Genomic DNA, 19,089 nt, shown 5'->3' with positions numbered 1-19,089 from the left:
CTACCCTGTCTAGTCCTGTTAGACTTTTATAAGTCTCTACGAGATCCCCCCTTATTTGTCTGAACTCCTGCGAAAACAATCCTAACCTAGTCAATCTCTCCTCATACATCAGTCCCACCATCCCCAGAATCAGCCTTGTAAACCTTCGCTGCACTCCCAAGAGTAAGACCATCCTTCCTCAGAAAAGGAGACCAAAACTGCACACAATACTCTCGGTATGGCCTCACCAAGGTCTTGCACAATTGGAACAACACAAGCCTGCTCCTGTACTCGAAAACTCTCGCAATGAAAGCCTGCAAACCATTTGCCTTCTTTACCGCCTGCTTAACTTCAGTGACTGGTGCACAAGAACACCCAGGTCCCGCTACACATTCCCCTCTCCCAATTTACAGCCATTCAGGTAGTAAGCTGCCTTCACGTTTTTGCTTCCAAAGTGAATAACCTCACATTTATCCAAATTATACTGCATCTGCCATTAATTAGCCCACTCACCCAACCTGTCCAGATCATTCTGAAGGATCTCTGCATCCTCGTCACAGTTCACCCTCCCACCCAGCTTGGTATCATCTGCAAACTTTGAGATGTTACATTTTGTTCCCTCATCCAAATCATTAATGCATATTGTGAATAGCTGGGCTTCCAGCACCGATCCCTGTGGCGTCCCACTAGTTACAGTCTGCCAATTTGAAAAGCACCCATTTATTCCTACTCTTTCTTTTCTGTCAACCAGTTTTCTATCCATTTCAATACACTTTCCCCCAATCCCATGCGCTTTAATCTTGCACGATAATCTCTTATGCGGGACTTCATCAAATACTTTGAAAGTCCAGATATACGATATCGCCTGGCTCCCCCTTGTCAACTCTACTAGTTACATCTTCAAAGAATTCCAACAGATTTGTCAAGCATGATTTCCCCTTCATAAATCCATGCTGACTCAGTCTGATCCTGCACTGCTTTCTAAATGCTCTGCTATACTTTTACTGACTTATAAATGATTAAGCATTTTCTATAACTCATTATGAACTATTTAGAGTATATTAAATGTATTTAATTTTATTCATGGGGTCAAGCTCAACTTCAATCTTGTGGCCCGCTGAGATGATGGAGGGCCACTCGTGGTCCAATCACTAGTCTATCACTGATTTACACAGCATTACAGTGAGTGTTATAAAATTGGACAGGAAGGGCAATGGATTATGAATTGGTCAAAACACTGCTGTTGTTCTAGTGTTGACAGTGTTGAAAGGGTTTGGAGAAGGGAGTCTCTGGAGATTCTGTGCCAGAGTGTTCACAGACGTGCACCCTGTCGATGATAGCTATATCCGAGGACTTCAGATGGAGCATGGTTGTTGGTGAACATGACTCAAAAGATCCTATATCAATATGGTCAGCCTTTGAACCATACGGACCAGGGTTTTACAAGGACTTCCAGTTGAACTAGTACATGGGAGTCAATCAGGTGTAGTGTTCAGGTCAAACTGTGCTGGAGGCTGGAGAATAATTGGATCAGAGCTTGTGGATGCAATTCAGACTGTAATGATATATTTATATAGTTGCTTTTTGTGCCTCCTCTGTTCAGACAAAATAATTCACAGTTTTGTTTTAAGGTATGTTTTTATCACAAGTTTCAACACTACATGGATCTTTTCTCAATGAAGCATTAATATTGGATAAGTCAAAACTTCTATTTTATTGATACTATTTTGATTATTGCTGCTATAAACTCCCTTTTCTATTCTTTACACATTTGGAGTGATGTATAATATGCCATGGCCCTTGACTGACAATTCTCAATTTCATAAAACACATACTTGGTAATGGGAATAGATCTATTTACTTCTGTGATAATCAACTCATAAGAACACAAGCACAAAAAGTTACCTGGTCCCATAAAAACTTTACAGCCTCTTCTTGCACCATCCTTTGAATGCGTTCTTCTTCACATTCTTTCCTCCATCTGCAAAGATCCAAACATAGGACAAAATGAAAAGAAGATTAAAACATTTAAGGGAAAGTACCTATTTAAAAAGGGACAGGTTGCACCTCAACAGAACTGTGACCTGTGTCCTCGTTCACTGATGGTTGGGGCAGTTTAAATTAAATTCGGGAGGAAGGAGGTGGGTATGGGTATCAGCACATAGAAGTAGAAAAGAGTAAAGTACATTAAGTCAGAATATTAGATAGTGATAGAGAATGGAATAGTTCCATATTAAATAGCAGAGTAAGTGGAAATAGTAAATTATTAGGTGGTTTCAGAATAAGGGAAAAAGTAATGAAGTCTAAATTAGGGTTACCACACATGTATGTGAATGCGTGGAGTGATGAGTCGGAGTCTGCTGAGGAGGAAGAGAGGCTTTCGGTGGGGGGGGGGATCTTCGGCCCTCCAAGCCTGCACCGCCATACTGCCCGACTTAACTAGAACTCCCTATCCCTCCGGGAACCATATCCCTCTATTCCCATTCTATTCATGTACTTGTCAAGGGGCCCCTTAAAAGTCACTTCCATATCCTCCCCCCAGCAACCAGACACCCACTACTCTCTGTAAAAAATCTGCCTCGTACATCTCCTTTAAACCTTGCCCCTCGCACCTTAAACCTATGCCCCCTAGTAATTGACTCTTCCACCCTGGGAAAAAGCTTCTGACTATCCACTCTGTCCATGCCTCTCAATCTTGTAGACTTCTATCAGGTCTCCCCTCAACCTCCGTCACTCCAGTGAAAACAAACCAAGTTTCTCCATCCTCTCCTCATAGCTAATGCCCTCCATACCAGGCAACACCCTGGTAAATATTTTCTGTACCCGCTCAAGCCTCCACATCCTTCTGGTAGTGTGGCGACCAAAACTGAACACTATATTCAAAGTGCGGCCTAACTAAGCTTCTATAAAGCGTCAACATGACTTGCCAATTTTTAAACTCAATACCTCGGCCGATGAAGGCTAGCATGTCGTATGCCTTCTTGACTGCCTTCTCCACCTGCATTGCCACTTTGTGACTTGTGTATCTGTACACCCAGATCCCTTTGCCTATCAATACTCTTAAGGATTCTGCCATTTACTGTATATTTCCTATCTGTATTAGACCTTCCAAAATACATTACCTCACATTTGTCCGGATTAAACTCCATCTGCCATCTCTGCGCCCAAGTCTCCAACTGATCTATATCCTGCTGTATCCTCTGATGGTCCTCATCGCTGTCCGCAAATCCACCAACCTTTGTGTCGTCTGCAAACTTACTAATCAATCCAGTTAATTTTCCTCCAAATAATTTATATATATTACAAACAGCAAAGATCTCAGCACTGATCCCTGAGGAACACCACTTTGTGTTTACCCCAGTCCAACGCCGGCATCTCCACATCATGAACACCACTTGTCACAGCCCTCCATTCAGAAACGCACCCTTCCACTGCTACCCTCTGTCTTCTTTGACCGAGCCACCTTCCCAGCTCACCTCTGATCCCACGCAACTTCACCTTCTGCACCAGTCTACCATGAGGGACCTTGTCAAAGGCCTTACTGAGGTCCAAGTAGACAACATCCACTGCCCTACCCTCATCAATCATCTTAGTCACTTCCTCGAAAAACTCGATTAAGTTCATGAGACACGACCTCCCCCTCACAAAACCATGTTGCCTCTCACTAATACGTCCACTTATTTCCAAGTGGGAATAAATCCTGTCTTGAAGAATCCTCTCCAATAATTTCCCTACCACTGATGTAAGGCTCACCAGCCTGTAATTACCTGGATTATTCTTGCTACCCTTCTTAAACAAAGGAACAATGTTAGCTATTCTCCAAACCTCTGGGACCTCCCCGGTAGCCAGTGAGGATATAAAGATTTCTCTCAAGGCCCCAGCAATTTCTTCCCTTGCCTCTGTCAGTATTCTGGGGAATATTCCATCAGGCCCTGGGGACTTGTCTACCTTAATGTTGCTCAAGAACTCCAATACCTCCTCCTTTTTGATCTCAATATATATTACAGGCGGGGGGGGGGGGGGGGGGAAATCAGCAGCGCCTGGTGGGTGCAAGAATCATAAGCACTTGGAACAAGAGTAGGCAAAATAGCCCCTTGAGCCTGCTCAAATATTTAATACAATCATGGCTAATCTCATCTCGGCCTCAACTCCACTCACCTGCCCATTCACCATAACCCTTCAAGCCCTTACTATTTAAAAATTTGTCCACCTCTCCTAAAATTTACTCCAAATCCCAGCATGCACCACACTCTCGGGTAGTGAATTCCAGACTCACGACCCTTTGAGAATGCGCGCAAGCGAGAGAGCAAGCAGAAGTTTGTCTCACTCCCAGTCTCCAGGCCCTGTCTCACCCTATCCCCAACAGAACAACACATTCATATCCATTCATGTCGTGGATGTGAGTAAAGGAGAGTGAATGAGTGTCCTGAGACTGGGATTGAGCCAGACACTTATTCTCACTCTGATAGACACCTTTATTAATTACTTTTCAAAAAAGTCATCAACTTACTGCTTTGACATTGTTACAGTGGAATGGAACATGGTTTAGTTTGGAATAGCAGTAATTTAGTGTATAGATATAGTGTGTTGATACTAGAGTAGATAACAGTGGAACTCAGGAAGGGGGAAAATGTGACGAAGAGCACACTCTCCTGTGTATATCTGTATAGCATGGAATGCATTTTGTCAGAGTTTCTATTGCCACCTTGGAAGCCTGAGCTCTTCTTGTGCACACACTTGAATAAAATTTCTGTACTGCATCAAAGTTTCTGCTGAGTCCTGTTTCCCCATAACAACATTATTTTATTTTGTTTAGCACGTTCTTCCTTTCCTTTATACTTGAATTTTTTTTGAAATTTATGTTTCATGTTGTGCCAAACCTTTTCACAAAGTTTGCTAATCGGCCCTTTGAATGAAAAAAAATTAAACTTGGCTTCTTAAGCAAAAGGGTTGGACAACCTGGTTCTAAATGGTGAAAAGTGGGAAACAGTAGAGGTCCAAAAAACTTAGGGGTTCAAGTACATACGTCACTAAAATGTGTGAAAAGGAATAGGAAATAATCCAAAAAGCTAAAGAGATGCTTTTATGTATGGAGGACTAGAAGGCAGAGACAGGATGTAGAAGTCATACTACAGCTATGCAAAGCCCTGGGAGCTGCTCCACTTAGGAGATTGATATTGGAGAGGGCAACATAGACTTACTCGAATGATACCTAGTCTCCAAGGATTAAAATTATAGAGAGAGATTACTCCAAGGTTGTATTTCCCAGAATTTCGAAGGTTTAAGGACAATTTGATCAAAGTTTTCACATTAAGGGGAGTAGATGGGGTAAATAGAGAGAGTAAAAGACAATTAAAAAGGTAGAGGTCTGTGATGCAGAGGGATCTGCGAGTCCTAGTGCAATCAGAAAAGGCTATTATGCAGGGACAAATAATTAGGAAAGCTAATAGAACATTATTATTTGAGAGAGGAATTCAACATAAAAAAGAGAGGTTTTGTTTCAGTTTGTACAGCACACTAGTGAAACCACTTCCGAAATGCTGTGAACAGTATTGGTCTCCTTACTCAAGGAAGGATGTAAATGCATTAGAGGCAGTTCAGAAGAAGTATCCTAGACTAATACTAGGAATGTTTTGTGGAAAGGTTGGATAAGCTAGTTTTGTTTCCACTGGAGTTTAGAAGAGTAAGAGGCAACTTGATTGAAACCTTTAAGATTCTAAAGGGTCTTGACAGGATGGAAATGGAAAAGATATTTCCTCTTATGGAAGAATCTAGAACTAGGGGATCACTGTTTAAAAATAAAGGGTCGTCTATTTAAGACTGAAATGAGGAAAAAAAATTTCTCTCAAACTCAGGAGTCTTTAGAACTCCCTTTGTCAAAAGGCTATGGAAGCATAGTCTGAATATTTTTAAGGCAGGGCAAGATAGATTCTTGATAAGCAAGGGGGTGAAAGGTTATTTGGGTAGGCAAGGAGGTGAAAAATCAGCCATGATCCTACTAAACAGCAGAGCATGCTCGAGGGTGGGACCAAGTGGCCTACTCTTCTTCCTAATTTGTACTTTCATTAAGTATTCTTGCTAGTTGAGGAACTTAGGCCAAGGAGATGTAGTATAGAAAAATAGATCGAGAAACTAGAAAAATAGAGCCAGACATTCGGAATGAAATTAGGAAATATATCCATATGCAAAGTTTGGAAGTCTCATCTGCAAATGGCAATTTGTGCTCGAGTAATTCTCAGCTTTAAATCTGAGATTGATAGTTATGGGGTGGCACAGAGGTTAGCACTGCTGCCTCACAGCACCAGGGACCTGGGTTCGATTCCCAGCTTGGGTCACTGACTGTGCGGAGTCTGCACATTCTTCCAGTGTCTGCGTGGGTTTCCTCCGGGTGCTCCGGTTTCCTCCCACAGTCCGATAGACGTGCTGATTAGGTGCATTGGCCATGCTAAATTCTCCCTCAGTGTACTCAAACAGGCACGGAGTGTAGCAACTAGGGGGATTTTCATAGTAACTTCATTGTAGTCATAATGCAAGCCTATTTGTGACACTAATAAATAAACTTTAAAACTTGTTAAAAAGGTATTAAGGGATATGGGCAAGGGTGAGTATATGGAGTTAGATCACAAATCAGACATGATCTCTCTGTACAGTTTCAGTGGGCTAATAAGCCTACTTCTGTTCATTATATAGAGACTATAGTGAGCATTGTGAATAACCAAATATTTAGTTATTAGTCTGGTACTGGACTTTGGATTTTCACTCTCTAATTGGAACATACTTAACTCAAATGCAATATGGATTAGTTGAAGGATAAAAGAACACCTCTCTCAAGTAAGTCACCTGATTACTTCTTCAGTCAAGTATTCTACATGTTCCTGCATTCTACGTAGCCGGATTTCGCAACGTATTTCTTTTGCCTTTTGATTCCAGTTCCTGGTGTAGAACCCTCGCCAGTATGCTTGAATCTTAATGGCTGCTTTAATCATTCCATTCAAAAATTCTGGATCTGGATTAAGTGTCTTGGATATACCAGGTTTATCTGGTTTTGAGTCTTCTCCCACCATATTCTGGTTGGTTTCTATTGGTGCCCATTTAGGCAATCTGTCATCCAGGAAATGGTGCTTCATTATTAATGCAGTTGACTCTGAGCTTGTACTTGGAGTGAAGTTGACACAAGATTGCACTGGACTGGATACATGGAAAAATTTGCTGCCGCTCATTTCTTTACTTTTCTCGCTAGCTTTTTCCTCCCAATCTCCATACTCTTCTGTTCCTCTTGTAGCCCTCTGATGTTTTTGGTCATCGCTATCTTCATGTTTAGCCCCAGTTTCCAAATGCAATGGTGATGTGACCTCATCTTCTGGAGCCAGAATATCTCCAGGAAGCCCCAGATCATGGGGAGATGAAAGAGGAGACATTGCAGTGGTTACAGGCATAAACATAGACTCTGAAGAGAGAAGACTACAATTCAGTTTGTCTTCATCAGTCTGAACATCCTCCAAGAAGAGCTCACTTTGACAATACCCTGGCGTCTGTCCAAGAACTGGTGAAAACTGCTCGACTGCATGGCAATGGTCTCCATGGCCACTCATTCCAACCCACGAGTTAATTCGAATTACACGTTCTACAATACAACAAAGAGAAAATGTTTTAGCTTTGTAGCATGAAAGCATAGTTGTTCATGTAACTATGGAAAGCAACTGGCCCAGATGGGATACCGGACAAACTCCGTGGCCTGGGCCTCAGCACCTCCCTCTGCAACTGGATCCTGAACTTCCTAACTCATAATAAGTCAAATCAAAACTATGTATACATAGCAAAGCAGCAAATAATCAGCCATTGTGATTGAATGCTACCCACTTACCTGAAGGACAACACAAATGAAGCTCAACACAATCCAGAACAAAGCAACCCACTTAATTGGCACCCCTTCCAACAATCTAAACATTCACTGCTTCCACCACCGCCAGTGTCGGTAATGTGTACCCTTAACAAGATGCTCTGCAGCAACTCACCAAGCCTCCCTTGACAGCACCTTCCGAACCTCCAACCTCTTATCACGTAGAAGAACAAAGGCAGTAGGTGCATGGTAACACCACCGTCTCCAGTTCCCTTCCCAAGTGCTTTAATGACTGGAGGCCAGTGACATACCACAGGGATCCGTGCTGGGCCCTCTATTGTTTGTCATTTATATAAATGACATAGATGACTATGTGGGGGGGTAGGATCAGTAAGTTTGCCAATGACTCAAAGATTGGCCAGCAGGTTAACAGTGAGGTTGTGTGTCTTGGGTTACAGGAAGATATAGACGAGATGGTCAAACAGGTGGATAAGTGGCAGATGGAATTTAACCCTGAAAAGTGTGAGGTGATGTACTTTGGAAGGAGTAATCTGACAAGGAAGTATACTATAAAAGGTCTGACATTGGAAAGTTCTGAAGAACAAAGGGACCTTGGCGTGTTTGTCCATAGATCTCTGAAGGCAGAAAGGCAGGTTAATAGGGTGGTGAAAAAGGCATATGGCACACTCGCCTTTATCAATCGGGGAATAGATTACAAAAGCAGAGAGGTCATGATGGAGTTGTACAGAACTTTAGTGAGGCCACAGCTGGAGTACTGTGTGCAGTTCTGGTCAGAGTATGGGAAGGACATGAACGCACTGGGGGAGGGGAGGCGGGGGGGATGTGGGCAGGGGTGCAGAGGAGATTTACCAGGATGCTGCTTGGGATGGAACATTTAAGTTATGAAGAGAGGTTGGAGAGGCTTGGGTTGTTTTCGTTGGAGCAGAGAAGACTGAGGGGTGATCTGATTGAGGTGTTCAAGATTATGAGGGGCATGGACAGGGTGGATAGGGAGCAGCTGTTTCACTCAGTTGAAGGGGGGGGACACAAGTTAAAAGTGAGACATGAGGGGTATAGGGGGGATTTGAGGAAAAACCTTTTTACTCAGAGGGTGGTGATGGTCTGGGATGCACTGCCTGGGAGGGTGGTGGAGGTGGGATGCCTCACATCCTTTAAAAAGTACCTGGATGAGTACTTAGCATGCCATAACATTCAAGGCTATGGGCCAAGTGCTGGCAAGTGGGATTAGGTGGGCAGGTCAGGGCATTTCATGCGTCGGTGCAGACTCAATGGGCCAAAGGGCCTCTTCTGCACTGTAGCATTCTGTGATTCTGTTCTTCTGTGAGGTCCGATACCATTCTGCTTTGGAACTACATTGCTACTTCTTCACCATCGCTGGACCCAAAATCTGGAATTCCCTCCCTAGCAGGACTAGGGATCAAAGATCATGGGGAAAAGGTGGGAGAACGTGGTTGAGAAACTTATCAGCCATGATTGAATGGTGGAACAGACTCGATGGGCCGAATGGCCAAATTCTACTCCTATATCTTATGGGCGTACCAACAACACATGGACAGCAGTCATTCAAGGTGGCTCATTAGCAGCTGTTCAAGGGCAATAAATGCTAGCCTTGCCAACTCCCCCACCCCCGCCCTCAAAAAGAAGATTATTTTGTTACAGTCTTAAACAGAGATTTCATTTTCATTCCAGTGCACAGACTAGAAATTGTATACACAGTTGACTGGATAAGTAGATCAAATAATCTGACAAGAGTCAAATTCTTCTATTACTTTGCAATATCTAGGTGAGACTGTCCATGGGTACTTCATTTCTACATGCCCCAAAAGACCTGATATAGCTCCAGTAATGCCTGCTCCTTCAGCTCCTGTATGTAACTTCCAGAGTTCAAGTATTCACCCTCAACTCCCTGCTTCCCTTCAGTTGCAAGTTGCCATTTAATGGCATCCCTAAACACAACTTCCACATGAAAACTGAGCTCTATCTCTCTGCAACTTCACTCAACCACATGAACTTCTCTTTGCTGTCATGGTGCCTGCTTGACATCATTGGGAAACAACTGAACATTAGGCGGACAGCAGTCATCCTTTCCATGTCCTATGAGAAACGTCATACTCTTGTCATCAACTACATATCCTTCATTACGTTTTTGCATTCTTCATTTATTTCCTGCTTTAGAATTATGCGGCACATCATCAAATGCCTTCACAATTCACATATACAACATTCAAGATTGCCCCCCCCATCTAAAAACAATCTTCTACTTCTCCGTCATATCTTTGTCAACCTCCCCTTTTCCCTCTGAAGGCCTGTTCATGTTGTCAAAATCACGTTTGTTTTTCCCACAACTCCACACCTGAATCCCAACAATCATGATTTTACTTTCCCCCACATTGAGACAGTCCTAATCAAAGATACAAAACAAATCCTCTGTGACCATGGTGCACTATTTCTTCCACCACTCTGGTGCTTTCAACATTGTCAATAATTCCGTCCTGCCCCAATATTTATCTTCCATTGACCAGCTCTAAAGAAACATCCTCATTTGGTTTCACTGTTAGCTACCCAGAGTCCATGTATTTCCTTCTCTTACTATATCTGTACCATTAATTCTGGTGTCTCCAAGGAATTATTCTTGGCCCTATCATATTCCTCAGATAAATAATGCTCCTTGACAAGATCAGCCAAAGACATGGATGGGTCAGTTTGCATATGCTGATGTACTTCTCCGTTATATCTCTCAACCATTCCACTACCTCAGTTTGCCTTGACATCCAATAATGGACAAGCTTCAATTACCTCTGGTTAAATATCAGAAACTGTTAACAGGCCATCTTTGGCCTGTCACAAATTCTGCACCTTGCTACTTATTTTCTATCCCATTCTCCAGCAACCGTCTCCATTGAATCAGATGGTTCTCAATTTCCTAATGAACCCAAAGCTGAGTTTCTAACCTTCAATCACAAAGACCATCTACTTCCACTCTAACACCACCTGCCTCCATTCACATATCTACTCATCTGCTGCTGAATCCTTTTGTCACCTCCAATTTCGGCTATTCCAGTGCTCTGCTGGTTGACTTCCAACCCTCCACTTTGCAAAAACTTCAGTTACTCCCATCAAAACACTGTTCTCTCAGTATGCTTTTCCGTTCACACGCAACAACATTCTTGCTAACATACAAGGTTCAAATTTGATTGTGCAAAACATTACAAATTAAGATGAGGAACAAGAGACATTCATTAAAATAATTGGATATGATGATATAGCTTTGAAGACAATCACAGCAAGTCTGAGAACTGAACATTCCTGACTTTGAAATCTTCACATGAATGACAGCTAGAAAAAGGAAGTAGTAGACTTATTAATTAAAAACATAATTAGAGCTTTAGAAAGGATAGCTTTTCATTCATGGTGGCACTGCTTAAACGGTCTGGGTTAAGGAATGATAGGGTACTATAATTTTATGTAGACAACTGAACAGTAAAAATAAATTATATATGCAACATATTGATTAAGAAAACAATCCTGGATGCACTCCAGAAATACCTCCCATTTTGTTTTAAACTACCACAGAAAACTGAAAAGTCTCCCATTATCACAGCTGCAAACCTCTCTAAAGTACCTAGAAATCTCATGCTCAAAATTTCTGTTAAGGATACATCACATATTCCTCCATTCCAATTAGTGCTTGTAGTTGTCCAAATTCATGTTGTGGGGACCAAAGACAACGGCTTGGTTTTCTCAATGATTAATTGGAGGAAATTTCTCTCACCCATTAGTGAATGTTTGATAATTTAGCAATTGTGGAAAAGTTGGCAAGTGGTGGTGAGGTAGAGCTCAATGTCATCAGCTTACACAGAGAAACAGGAGAACTGATTTTGGGCATTTAAACATGGAATTCCGGGAAAGATGAGCATGGATAAGGGTAGCAACAACACATTCAAGGACTTCGAAGAGGAGGGGGAAAGAGGAGAGGGAAGAGGAGATGGGGTGACAGTTTGCAAGGCCAGTGAGGTACGGGTTTTTTTTTTTAAAGAGGGGCAGCAGATTTAAAAAGAGAAGGGACAGTACCTGGGAGACAGAACTGTTAACAATGTAAGCGAACACGAGGACCAGAAATGGATGCTGGCCGGCTGAACAGTTTAGTGGATATGGAGCCGAGTGCAGTAGTAGACCTAATGGACAATATCAGCTCAGAGAGGGCATGAGCAGAGATAGAAGTCAAACTAGAGAAAGATGAAAGTTCAGGGTTAGGATGGGGAAATGAAGTGATAAATGTTGGTCCAGTACAGAAGGCAAACAGTACACATGATTGGAACAGGGAAAACACAAGTTACATAGATCTGGTCACATTGCATGCAGAGAAACCTAATAATAAACAGGAACCAGATAGAGGAGATATTAGGAGGGAGCTCAAAGTTAAAGTCAGAGTTCTGGTGGTAGGATAGCGTTGACATTGGTGGTGTGAAGTTAGCATGGAGCACTGAAAACTGTTGTCAAAGTTTGGAAACAGTTATGGTGAATGAAGTCCAGAAGCCATTTGAAGTAGAGTATCAAAGGACACACTGATGGAGATATTTCTGTGGGAAAGAAGATCCAGGTGGTGTACAAAATTAGTTCCAGGACAGAAAGATGGCAGCAACATTTTAATCATTATAAAGTCCAGAAGCAGCATAGATTTATATTTCAACCCTGGTGAATAGGAGTCCAACGCCGGCATCTCCACATCATGACTACCATAGGTTTCCAGCCAGGATCAAAATGAAGTTGAAAAAACATTTATAACCAGTGATCAGTCAAAGGCACAGAAGGAAGTAGAAATCCCTCAGTCACAATGGGAGAAGGGTTTAGACTGATCAAAATGACTTCAAAATATAGCAAAAGTGGCAGAAATTAAGTCTAGTGTACAAGCGTGGCCTTGATATCCAGAGATGGTCAGGAATTTGAAGCAGAAAGAACATACAGATCCTTATCCGAATTCACACAGGTGATAAGGTCAGGGGTGAGTGTTTACACTGATGGATAGAAGCTATTTAAACTACAGATAATGTGAAGTTGAAGCCAAAATACTTTCACTTTGAGCCAGGGGAAATTAAACAATGGAAGAAAGAATGTAAGCGGGGAAACAGCAAAGAATGGTCTTGCACTATTGAGAAGCTGCCTCGAGAGTTGACTGTCAAGGAGCCATCTTGGAAAATACATTTCAGACTGCTGTGGCTCTTCATTATCCTTATTCTTAACCCCTCCCATATACCGAGGTGTCCCACTACCTATACCATTAATTTAAATTCTCTCCTGTTCTATTTAGCCTCTATCCAGAGGCATTGATCCAATCTTCCCAGCCTATGAAACTATCTTCCTGACTGAAAATCTGAAATCCTCCATTCTACACCATCTCGCACTCATTAATGCTTCTACTCTGCCCCTTCTACTCTGCCCCTTCTACTCTGCCCCAGCAGGCCTTGCTTGAGGCACAGAAGAAATCATAAGAATGAGAGTAGACTATTCACATTCAGCTCCTTGAGCCTGGTGTACCATTTAATCAGATGGCTTGTTTTTAAATTCTTTGCTACTGTGTGATACTGTTCTTAATTATTTGTTCGTCTTTAACCCTATGTCACTTTGCTCTTCTCACCAAGTGCTTCTTTTTCTGAGGTGTAGATGTTGTTTACTGTTTCACCCTGCCAAATGTACTACCTCACATTTATTCATGTTAAGAGTTCATTTGCTATTTAACTGCAAATTTTCTAATGTCTTATTATTGGATATTTCTCTGGTCTTAACTATTTCCATCTCCTCCCCCCACAGTTTGGTATAATCTCCAAATTTTGATACTGTTACACTCAGTGCAAGAGATTAATATGAATTATAGGAGTCCCAATATTGATCCTTGTGGAACACCACATTCAACTTTCCTTCAATCTAAATAAATACTGTTACCTCTATTTTCTCATCTCTAAGCAAATTTGAAATCTATTCAGCTATTTGTTCCTTGGTTCCATGTGCCATTGCCCTGACATGAGCATCCCGTCTGTCACCTATCAAAGGCCGTTTTTACTGGGTCGCTCTCCATTTAAGTCATGCTGTCAGAAATCATTAGCCCTGAAACACAATGACATTAAGCTTAATGCTCCCTCCACTCACATTGTCTGTATCTTTAAGATCTGGTTGGCTGCAGAGATTTGCATTCTAATCACTATTCTGTAACTTGATTTTGTGTCTCTGTGCCCTGTTTGAGAGCAGATTTCCACTCCATCTGACGAAGGAGCAGCGCTCCGAAAGCTAATGGCATTTGCTATCAAATAAACCTGTTGGACTTTAACCTGGTGTTGTTAAAACTCTTACTTCAAAATTATCCTACACTTGTTTAAGTAACAATTGACTTTGTCCCAAACCAGAGTTTCAAAGTTTATTTATTAGTCACAAGTAGGCTTACATTCACACCATTGAAGTTACTGTGAAAATCCCCTAGTTGCTACACTCTGGCGCCCGTTCGGGTACACTGAGGGAGAACTTAGCATGGCCAATTCACCTAATCTGCACATCTTTGGACTGTGGGAGGAAACCGAAGCACTCGGAGGAAACCCACACAGACACAGGGAGAACGTGCAAACTCCACACAAACAGTGGCCCAAGCCAGGAATTGAACCTGGGTCCCTGGTGAGACAGCAGTGCTAACCACTGTGCCGCCCGCCCCAGAGTTTCCCTTACCAATGAAGTCAAACAGACTGGTCTGCAGTTGCTGGCCTCTTTTCATGCTCTCTCCTTGCTTTTCTCGTTAGTTTTTTCGCCTTCCCTCCAATCTTTCTTATTCAGCTTGATTCTGCATTGCATTTTCTGCCTGACATCTGTTGTAGGCACACTTCTCTCTAATTACTCAGGGCACTCTGGATGTATTTGTCCTACTTTGCTCCTTCAAGGGAATATAACTTGACACTGCTGCAATACTTTTTCTTTGAAGGTGGCCCACTGTTTAGTCTTTTCTGCCAACATCTGATTCTAACACACTTGACTCCGATGCATTCTCATCTCATCGAAGTTGGATTTCTCTCAATTAATTATCCCTTTTCGGGATTGTTCCTTATTTTTTTCCATGGTTAACCTAAACCTTATACAATGGTCACTATCCCCTAAATGTTCTCCTGCTGATATTTGATTCACTTGGGCCATCTCATTCCCCAGAACCAGGTCCAATGGTGCATGTCCTCTCATTGGTCCAGAAACATGCTGCTGCAGAAAATCATCCTGAACACATTCCAGGAACTCTCACCCCTCTCATCTCTTTGCATTATTCCTATCCGTCTATATCGGTTTCCCTTCCCCCCCCACCCTCCTCAACTTTCCTAAACACCATGTACCTTGGAATACCTAATGCCCAGTCTGATTTAATTTATTATTGCCACATGTATTTATATGCAGTGAAAAGCATTGCTTCTTGCATGATTTACAGACAAAGCATACCCGTCATAGTGAAGGAAACGAGAGAGTGCAGAATGTAGTGTTACAATCATAGCTAGGGTGTAGAGAAAAATCAACTTAGTGCAAGGTAAGTCCATTCAAACGTCTGAAGGCAGCAGGGAAGAAGCTGTTTTTGAGTCGGTTGGTACGTGACCACAGACTTTTGTACCTTTTTCTCAATGGAAGAAGGAGAGAGTATGTCCGGGGTGCGTGGGGTCCATAATTATGCTGGCTGCTTTTCTGAGGCAGCAGGAAGTACGGACAGAGACAATGGATGGGAGGCTGGTTTGCATGATGGATTGGGCTACATTCACGACCTTTTGTAGTTTCTTGCAGTCTTGGGCAGACCAGGAGCCATACCAAGCTGTGATACAGATTGAAATAATGCTTTCCAAGGTGTATCTATAAAAGTTGGTGAGTCGTAGCTGACATGCCAAATTTCCTTAGTCTTCTGAGAAAGTAGAGGCGTTGGTGGGCTTTCTTAACTGTAGTGTTGTTGGTGATCTGGACACTAAAAACATGAAGCTCATGACCATTTCCATTTTGTCCCCATTAAAGTCCCGACCTTCTGTGAGTTAGCTCACTGTTACAGCAATATAATAATTCCATTTGTCATCCTCTCCATTTTGAATTTCTCCTCAGGTTCCCATCCCCCAATCTAGTTTAAACTCTCTTCAACAGCACTAGCAAACCTGTGAAGATGTCAGTACCAGTCCTATTAAGATGCAACAAGTCTTCGTTGTACAGGTCCCACCTGCCTTAAGACCAGTCCCAATGCCTCAGAAATCCAATGCCCTCCCACCGACTTTTCTCCAGCCACATGTTGAATTGCTCAATCTTCCTACGCTTATGCTCACCAGCGCATGGCGCCAGGAATAATCCCAAGATCACCGTTCTTGAGGTTTTGCTTTCCAATTTCCTTCCTAATTCCCTACAGTATGCTTTCAGCGCCTCACCCCTTTTCCTACCTTCGTCATTGGCCCCAATGTGGATCACAATCTCGGGCTGCTCACCTTCCCCCAAAAGAATGTCCTGCAACCATTCTGTGACACCCTTGCACAAGGGAGGCAGCATTCCATCCTGGAATCACTGACTGCAGAAACACTTGTCTGCTTCCCTAACTATGGAATCCCCTACCACGATAACAACTCTACTCTTCCTCCTCCCCTCCTGTGCTGCTAAAGCTACCCTAGGTGCCACGAACTTGGATCTTACTACAGTTCTCGGAGGAACCATCTCATTCACCACTATCCAAAATGGTAAAGCAACGAGAGAGTAAGATAGCCCCAGAGATTCCTGCATTATGCCTGTTTCCCATAGAATCTCTGGCGGTCACCCTTCCTGCTGTCTGCGTACTTCCTTGCTGCGGTGTGACGTCTTAAAATATGTTATCCATGTAGCCCTTGTAGATGCACCAAAATGACTCCAGCCGCCACTCTGGTTCCGCAACCTAGAGCTCAGGTTTCTGCATCCAACAAACAGATTTCCTCAACAAAAAAAAATCAATATTTGCATTGAACATTCACAGCTTCAAAAAATAATGCACAGGTGGTTTTAAGGTAATTTAAACATATAAAATCAAAGAGATAACATCCTGGTACAAATAAAATTGTAGGGCCATTCATTCAAACATACTTCAATTGTTTTAGATCACCAGGTTATTTGTAACTACAGTATTTTATAACGTCCTGGGTTCTTCCTACCTTTTACATTTTGAGTAGCGCAACTTTGAGTAGGGCTGCTACGTTCACTCTGAAACGACAATTCCTGGATGGGACTTGAGCGTGGAATATGGCTGTTGTCCTGGAGCTTCTCCATCAGCTCCATTTGGTGAAGCCTTGTGACAAAGGAAAACAAAATTAGCCACCTAAAATCTTGAGCTTTGTAAATAGAGGAGGTATGTTCAAGTGAAAGGAAGTTGCATTAAACCTTTATAAAATTTCTGGTTAAGCCTCAACCGGAGTATTGCATCCAGTTCTTACCACCACACTTTAGGAAGGATGTGAGGGTCTTTGAGGGTGCAGAACAGATTTACTAGAATGGTTCCAGGGACAGAGGATTTTAGTTACAAGGTTAGATTGGAAAAGTGGGATTGTGTTCCTTGGAATAAAGGAGTTTGAAGGGAGATTAGAAGGGGATTAAGAGGTTCGGATAAGACAATGAAAAACTGCTCAAATTATATGATAGTACAAGGATTGGAGAATACAGCTCTAAGGTTTTGGCAAGAGATGCAGGGGTAATGTGAGGAGGAACTTTTCTTTAAAGGCAGTGAGTGGCAATGGTCTGGAACTCATCACAATGATTGTAAAGGGATATTGGGTGGGAACTTGAAGAAAATAGTGCTGCAGAGATCAAGGTGGGGAGTGAAACTGACTGGATTGCTCCTTCGCAACAGCAGGCATGAACTTGATGAGCTGAATGAGTCATTCATAGCACAAAAGAATGCCAATGAAAAGCAAGCCAAATTATTTCTATTCAGAATACTAAAATTGCATTAATTTAATATTCAGTGCAATCTCAATAGATTGCATTTGAGAGGAGAAGATGCGTCAACAATTTGATAAAAAATGGACCTTAATTGAATTCATTTTAGATGTCTTAGCTTTCATGAACTATTTGTCCATGTCATCCAGCTGCACAGCATGTCAAGGATTATTCTTATTCTAACAACCATCTAAACTTTAGGAATGTTTAAACACCACTGCAGTTACTTGCATTTTCAAATTTGTAAGATTCCGACCAGTTAATGTGCTATAGAAATATTTTCATAGAAGGACCATGTTCTCCAATGTTACCTCGGTATACATCTAGAAAATAAATTAGGGGCAAACAAAATGTCCCTTTATTTTATCCCTAGTCATTGGGATATACCAGCAGCAATGATTGGAGATACACAACAACTTGAGTTAATATCACACCCCCCAAAGCACTTAACACAAGGTGGAAACAAGTGCAAACTATTGATGGGAAAGAGTTTGTGGATGCATTACACAAAGGGGAAAGTTTTAAGGATGTTCTCAAAGGGACAGAAATTTTGCAACACTTTTAAGGGAACATTCGGAGGCTAAGCTGGGAGTAGGTTCTGTCATTCAACATGAAGCAAGTTGGATGTGACAAACAGCAGAATAGCACTTAGGAGGAGAATGCAGAAAGATTATGCTATCAGCAGCCCTGAGCAACCATAAATTGCTGTGTGAACACTCATTTATTGAATGTTGCCCTCAACAGGAGATTTGCAGCATGCAAACAATGCAAATTTGCAGTAAGCAACAATGCAAATTTTCAAACAGATTGACAAATCCTCAAAAACTAGCAGTGTCTAAACAGGAAGCATTGATTTGAATATTTAATTCATTGTAAAATCATCAATGGAAGCAAGAGAGAAATAATGTTGGGATTAAGAAAGATAGAAGACAGAAAAGAAAAGAAAAATATTGCTTTTCTCAATCCCCAACAATATTTAAACTCTGAAGAATGAGACTCTGGACCTTTAAAATTAATTCTTCCGTTGCAGAGAGGTTGTTGGATGACAAGTAAGGCTTAACACAGCATTAAAAATATGAACTCTTGAATACATCAGCTTGAACATTTTTTGGTGTATGTAGTGGGCAAGTAACTCAACTTCACAGACTTGCGTGGATTTCAATGCGGTGTTGATTGGTGAGATAGTGGAGCCAAGTCAAACGGGATGGCAACTTAGGGATTTACACATTTAACTGTAGAAGCTGCTGCCCGATTTACTCGCTAATAATGGAAAGCATTGAACTCTATTTACCTCCTTCTCAATGCTT

General features: G+C 42.0%; 1 protein-coding gene across 3 annotated transcripts in view; it reads right to left on the bottom strand.

Annotated features, from left to right (window-relative positions):
* Positions 1-19,089, bottom strand: part of cep97 (centrosomal protein 97) — an 82,951-nt gene that overhangs the window by 1,997 nt on the left and 61,865 nt on the right. For all 3 annotated transcript variants that reach the window (XM_078232912.1, XM_078232913.1, XM_078232914.1), the window contains 3 exons: positions 17,002-17,135; positions 6,820-7,603; positions 1,885-1,960 (listed from right to left, as the gene is read on the bottom strand). In XM_078232912.1, the coding sequence (XP_078089038.1) occupies positions 1,885-1,960; positions 6,820-7,603; positions 17,002-17,135 (994 nt within the window). The remainder of the gene's footprint in view (positions 1-1,884; positions 1,961-6,819; positions 7,604-17,001; positions 17,136-19,089) is intronic.

Source organism: Mustelus asterias, chromosome 17 (genome assembly GCF_964213995.1).
Source record: "Mustelus asterias chromosome 17, sMusAst1.hap1.1, whole genome shotgun sequence".
Taxonomy (NCBI): domain Eukaryota; kingdom Metazoa; phylum Chordata; class Chondrichthyes; order Carcharhiniformes; family Triakidae; genus Mustelus; species Mustelus asterias.
The sequence above is the reverse complement of the archived record's forward strand: the minus strand, read 5'-3'. Positions and strand labels throughout refer to the sequence as shown.